The 7,057-nt window shown below is 35.8% G+C and overlaps 1 protein-coding gene across 1 annotated transcript in view; it reads right to left on the minus strand.

Annotated features, from left to right (window-relative positions):
- Positions 1 to 7,057, minus strand: part of LOC107675569 (microtubule-associated serine/threonine-protein kinase 1-like) — a 64,653-nt gene that overhangs the window by 7,398 nt on the left and 50,198 nt on the right. Inside the window, 9 exon segments of the mRNA XM_016469981.1 lie at positions 966 to 1,075; positions 1,163 to 1,285; positions 3,241 to 3,342; positions 3,554 to 3,719; positions 3,798 to 3,930; positions 5,390 to 5,528; positions 5,642 to 5,850; positions 5,951 to 6,027; positions 6,754 to 6,821. Of these exon segments, the coding sequence (XP_016325467.1) occupies positions 966 to 1,075; positions 1,163 to 1,285; positions 3,241 to 3,342; positions 3,554 to 3,719; positions 3,798 to 3,930; positions 5,390 to 5,528; positions 5,642 to 5,850; positions 5,951 to 6,027; positions 6,754 to 6,821 (1,127 nt within the window).

Consider the following 7,057-nt stretch of genomic DNA (forward strand, 5'->3'; position numbering starts at 1 on the left):
TGTGAAAGGAGAATATATGTATGTGAAAGGAGAATGCAAGTGTGTGAAAGCAAGAATATATGTATGTGAAAGGAGAATGTAAGTGTGTGAAAGCAAAAATATGTGTATGTGAAAGGAGAATGTATGTGTGTGTGTGAGAGTAGAAATGTATGCATGTGTAAGGAGAATGTAACTGTGTGAAAGCAAAAATATATGTATGTGAAATGAGAATGTAAGTGTGTGAGAGTGCCAGATTGAATTATGGCTTGTTCGGCCCCTCACTTATCTGAAGGCCACTGCTTCACGCAAGTGTTTTTTTAATGAATCACCTACGTTCAAAACAAGCACATTGAGATTCCTGCCATTTCCAGGAAAAGAATGTTTATACGGAGTATATGAACTGGAAGAAGAGATAAGAAAGAGACAAAAGTGTTTGTTTAACCGGTACAGTCTTTTCAATGGATATGTGTAGGACAGACTGGGGCTAGTTGTCACATATATATATGTTAGCAACTATAAGCTTTTACATTACTAATCAAAAATTCAGTTTTGATATATTTACGGTAGGAAATTTACAAAATATCTTCATGGAACATGATCTTTACTTAATATCCTAATGATTTTTGGCATGCAAAAAAAAAAGATAATTTTGACCCATACAATGTATTGTTGGCTATTGCTACAAATATACCCGTGCTACTTATGACTGGTTTTGTGCTCCAGGGTCACAAATGCACTAATGTTTGTGTCTATAAAAAAACAGTCTTTAAAAATAAACACAATCACTGGAGTAAAAACTGTGAAAACTAGGCCTGGTCTCCTCTAAAAGGAATGAGAGGATGCAATGTGACCTTGATGGACCATGAAAAATTAAATAAAAGAAAGACAGATAAAAATGATGAGTGTTAATGTGTCTGTTTACACATTCGAGAGTGTTTCTAAAAAAGAAAGCATGAAATATGGATGCAGTCATGTGTCAGACTGACCTTGCTGAAGCGCGGCGAGCAAGAGGAGAACTGTCTTATCTCTACTGGCTCATCGTCGTTGGTGTCGTCCTCGTCATAGGAGTTGATGTGCCGATAACGCTCTGACCGCGCTGAAACAGAGGGAGCGCGAGATGATGGTGAGAGATAGAGAGATGGAGATCAAGGGCAGACTAAGAAGCAAGTGTGAGTGTCCTCACTGTCGAAATAGCTGGTGTCCTCCTCAGACTCTAGATGAGGGATGAATTCGGCCTTCTGTCGGAGTAAACCATTCCAGTCCAATCCCGAGAAAAACGAGTGCTGCTTCACTTCAAACGCTCCACCTGTTTACAAGAGTAAACAGAAGTACATTTATAGACAAACAGATAAACACGCAATCCTTGTAAGACAAGGTGTTGTGGCCATGCATTGTGGTGCAAAAACTGGTTTACCCGCCTGCCTGCTTTCTTTTTTCCAGAACTATCCTAATATGACAGAATGTTCAAGCAACGGTTTTTCATACAGTTAAAAAATAAACACAGGGACTGGGGTTGTAAATAGTTAATAGTTGTCCAAGTGATTTTAGTCTTCTAATGCCATACAAAGTTTTGCATGGATTCAAATATGGTGTCATGGCAAGTCTGAATATACTGTATACAAACTAGTGCTGTCAAATGATTAATCGTGATTAATCGCATACAAAATCAAAGTTTTTGTTTGCATAATATATGTGTGTGTTCTGTGTATATTTATTATGTATATATAAATACACACACATACAGTATATATTTTGAAAATATTTACATGTCTGTATTTATATTCATATAATTTATATTATAAATAAATATATTTCATATAAAAACATAACATATTTTTCTGAAATATATACATGCATGTGTGTGTATTTATTTATATATACATAATAAACATACACAGCACACACGCATATATTATGTAAACAAAAACTTTTATTTTGGATGCGATTAATCGTGATTAATCGTTTGACAGCACTAATACAAACACAAATTAGACTTAAGAACTATTGTGAAGGGAAACATTTTCAGCAGTTACATTACATTTAAATTTTTTTTTTTAAATGGTTGTTTTTGGAGCTTGACAACTTCCATTTCCATTTATTTTAATTGTATAGAAAACACCAAATTTTGTGACAGAAACCCTCATATGGAACAACATGAGCCTGAGTAAATGATGACAGAAATTTTATTTTTGACTAAACAACAATATACACTACTAGGTTTTTTAAGGAAAATTTTAAAATATAATACTTTTATTTAGGATACATTAAACTGATCAAAAGTGACACTAAAACATTTATAATGTTACAAAACTTTTCTATTTCAAATAAATGTGGTTCTTTGTATTCATTAAAGTATTCTGAAAAAATGTCACAGTTTCCACAAAAATATGAAGTGTTTGCAACCTTAGTAGTAAGAAACGTTTCTTGAGCATCAAATCAGCATATTAGAATGATTTCTGAAGGATCATGCGACACTGAAGACTGGAGTAATGATGCTGAAAATTCAGCTTTGCATCACATGAATAAATTACATTTTAAAATACATACAAACAGAAAACAGTTGTAATCATATTTGCAACCCTGGATCACAAAACCAGTCATAAGTCGCAGGGGTATATTTGTAGCAATAGCCACAAAATTATCGATTTTTCTTTTATGCCAAAAATCATTAGGATATTAAGTAAAGATCATGCTCCATGAAGATATTTTGTAAATTTCCTACCGTAAATATATCAAAACGTAATTTTTGATTAGTAATATGCATTGCTAAGAACTTCATTCGGACAACTTTTCTCAATATTTAGATTTTTTTGCACCCTCAGATTCCAGATTTTCAAATAGTTGTATCTCAGCCAAATATTGTCCTATCCTAACAAACCATACATCAATGAAAAGTTGATTTATTCAGCTTTCAGATGATGTATAAATCTCAATTTCAAAAAATTGACACTTAAGACTGGTTTTGCGGTCCAGGGTCACATTTCATAATCTTACTGTTCTTACTGCATTTTTGATCACATAAATGCAGCCTTGACATTAAAAAATCTTACTGACCCAACTCTTTTGAACAGTAATGCTAAAAACAAGAAAGAAACACATGAATTTCTATAAAAAAGAAAAGAAATGAAAAGAAATGCACAGATGAATTGTTCACAATAAGACCAAGCATATGTATTCATGTCAAAACGTCCAATCTGAATTTTTGTTGTCTTGACTTATGGCATAAGTGTGTGAAAGTGTGTTAAACTGGTGGATGTTTACCTGTGCCCAGTCGCACTAGTGGGTTGGTTTGCAGCAGGGCGGAAATCAGGCTCTGAGCTTCACTAGGCAGTGCCTCATCTCCCACAGGCCACTCAATATCATCTACACAAACACACACACAGAAATCTGTTGGCAGCACTGAAGCTCTTCATCACATTTCAGTGTATGGAATTACAAAGCTTTGCGAGAAAAATGGAGCACTTTGGAAGAGGTTTCTGGAGGAGAAGAATGTGTTTGCTTTTGCACTCATCAATGCCGCTGCTGCTAATATTAGCTCAGGAGTTGCTTTGAAGCAACAAAGATTCAGACTCACCTGTGATCACCTGACCAAAGAGCTCTTCAGTCGTGTCTCCGAAGAATGGCACACAGCCCACTAGGAATTCGTAGAGGATGATGCCCATGGCCCACCAGTCCACTGGTTTCCCATAGCCCTGCCTGAGAATGACCTCTGGGGCGATATACTCTGGTGTGCCACACACCTGAGACATAGAGACAATACCATCCTGTTTACACCTGCTATGTGAACCGATCACAAAATGACAGCCCTGTTTCCTTACCTGTTTGTCCAGGAACTCCCTGGCATCCTTCTCGATGTGTCCCTCGTACAGGTTAGTGGTGAGATTCATGAGCCCCATCTTTGACAAGCCAAAATCCGTCAGCTTAATGTGGCCCATCGACGTGATCAACAGACTGTGAAGAAGAACCACGAGTCGTGAGCGTTTGCTTCGAAAATAGACATCAAGATGAGATCATCTGTTTTACACCTAGTAATACAGTCGGTTTTACACCTAGCAACAGTCGGTTTCCCTGAAGTAAAAATCCCATTATTTATTTTTAACAATAACATATAAACCATTAAAGACAGACCTATTGTGAATTATGAGTTAGTTAATAGATGTAAAATGCTTTTGTTGAAGCCATTAGCCTGCATTATTTCAACCTATTTTTAAAATAGTCATAATCAACAGCAGGATTTCTGTTGAAATCCTACATTCTCTAGTGAAAAGTAAATATACTAAAATGCATTTGAAATACATTTATTTCATGCTAAGTATGCTACAAACCATTTATGTGCTTAATAAAAATACCCAGCAATTGTATTTTTAGTATACTAAACTGTTAGACTGGAACCACTGATTTTGTACTTAATGCACTTTAATTGTGTGGAAGTATTGCTGAAGTCCAACTAAAGAGATACTGAAGTATATTTGATTGTGCTAAAGTGGAACTATTGCAAGTACACTTCAGCTACACTTTATCTGGCATTTAAAGACTGGTATTATTCAAAGATCATACAATCCTCATCGATAGTGACATTAAAATACATTTTAGGATTAATATTAAGAAATGTGCATTGTGCACAAGTAGTACTCCAAATAAAGTTGAATTATAATTTTTATATCAGCAAGTCTTGAGCGATATCTCAGTAAACAGGTTAATAGATTTGAACTATACTTAATATGAAATAAATGTATTTTAAATCATGTATTTTTTTTTTACTAGGGTTACCCATGATTCTGCAGAGAAATATCCACCAATTAGAGAATTGCAACAAGCAAATTGTGCCAAAAGAACGCTTTAGCACTGCCGTTCTCCATATAAACGGTTAAAGACAGACCTACCATAAGCTACAAATTTGTTAATCGATGGTACATGCTTTAGTTGAACCCATTAGTCCACATTGTTTAAACTTTTCTTCTTTAAATAATCATGTTTAACAACAGAATTTCTAGTGAAGAACTACATTAACCATGATTCTGCAGAGAAATCTCCACCAATCAGAAGACTGAGACAAACAAATCACGCCAAAAGAATCATTCAATCCCATTAAGGGCACTATAAATGACCTGAGTCAGCTTTCTTATGCTCTCAAACTAATTAAATATTTGTATATATGTATATATATATATGTATATATATATATACATACATATACATATACATATATGTATGCATATTTTACATGTGTAAAAGTTGCTTTTGCAGTATAGATTTTTTTAAATATATTGAACAGCACTTTGGATCAATATATGTTGTTTTCAAATGTACTTTATAAATACTTTATTATAAATGTTGTTGTTATACTAACTCTTCTTTCACTATTCTACTCGACAGATGACCTCCAGTCCTGCAGGGGGCGCTGACTTACTTGTCTGGTTTCAGGTCTCTGTGTACGATGCCATAATTATGAATGTACTCCAGCGCTAAAACTGTTTCAGCAAAGTACATCCGGGCCATTTCCACAGGAAGGGCTCCGATATTTTTCAGCAGGGTTGCACTGTCACCACCTAAACAAAAAATAACATGGTTGAATTATAAAAATAATTGGCTGTAAAATGACTCAAATCTGGGTTGTGTGTACAAATTAGGATTGAATCGTTGAGTGTGTCTCATGCCTTACCCTCCACGTACTCCATAACCATACACAGGTGACGGCGTGTCTCAAAAGAGCAGAACATGCTGACCACAAAGGGGTTCTCGGCGAAGGTCAGGATGTCCCGCTCCACGAACGCCTGCTGGATCTGGTTCCGCAGGATCAGGTTTTGTTTGTTGATCTTCTTCATAGCAAAGCGCTGCCGCGTCTCTCTGTGTCTGACTAAATACACAGCTCTGCGATCAAAACGAGAAGGAGAGATCTGGTTTATCCAAGTTTACACATTGCTTTTAAGTTATTTCATGGTAATTTGAGAGTAAATAGCGATATTCTCACCCATACGCTCCATTGCTGATGAGTTTGATAGTCTGGAAGTCTGATTCACAGGGCGGTTTGATGGCTTTGAGCTTCCCCTGAGAGAAAGCCAGATAAAAGATTCAGTGCAGGGGAAATATATCGACTGGAGTATAATTTCACTCCCTATGCCGTTTCAATTCTACCACTTTTATCCTGAATCCCTGCCGCTGCAGTTGTGCTGCGAGAGTTTGTTTGGTCCTTCATTAAAAATAAGTTTCCATGTTAAAGAGTGAGAAAATTGCAGGCTTATATAACACATCTTGTTCTGTTTTTTCGCCCCTTTTTTCCTCTTAAAGGGGTCCTATTATGCTTTTTTACAAAGTCTTGATTTTGTTTTGGGGGTGTACTAGAACAGGCTCTCATACTAGGTTGTTCGAACAACACATTATTTTTCACATATTTTACATTATTACAACACCTCTCTCCCCAGTCTGGCATGAACGGCTCGAATAGTTCCTGTATCAAATGAAGGCCCGCCTTCTGAAATACGAAATGTGCTGTGATTGGTTAGCTGGGCCAGTGTGTGTTGTGATTGGCAGCACTCGGCCACTGGTCGGGTAATGTCATGCCCGCTACCATAGCCGCCTGCGAGCTTCAGTGTAAATATTGCATCAAAATCAAATCAATTTGAGCACGATATAAACCCGGATGATTGTAAAAGTTGAAAAAGTGAAAAAGCATAAGAGGACCCCTTTAAATAACTAGTAGGTAAAAGTTGCAATCTTTGCAATTTTTTTGGTTATTACAAAACAATTTACACTTGATTAAACTAATACACTCACTTCAGCAGAGTCGTCCGTCTCCGGCGTGTGGGGTCCCTCGCTGTCATAACTCTCCAAATTCACCATTTCTGCATGCAAGAATCATGTTTGGTTAATACATTTTTACTATGCAATAAACATGTACTGGCTTTGAGGAATAAAATTACATAAATGAGTTGTTTTAGAAGTTTGACATGTTTCTAGGCCAATTAATAACCTAAAATAGCCTAAAGATCCTAGTCAAATAAAGTTAAATCAATTAAATGGATATATAATGCATATATAATAATAATAATAATAATAATAATAATAAAATACACTACTG

Source organism: Sinocyclocheilus anshuiensis, unplaced genomic scaffold, assembly GCF_001515605.1.
Source record: "Sinocyclocheilus anshuiensis isolate Anshui unplaced genomic scaffold, SAMN03320099.WGS_v1.1 scaffold469, whole genome shotgun sequence".
Classification (NCBI taxonomy): domain Eukaryota; kingdom Metazoa; phylum Chordata; class Actinopteri; order Cypriniformes; family Cyprinidae; genus Sinocyclocheilus; species Sinocyclocheilus anshuiensis.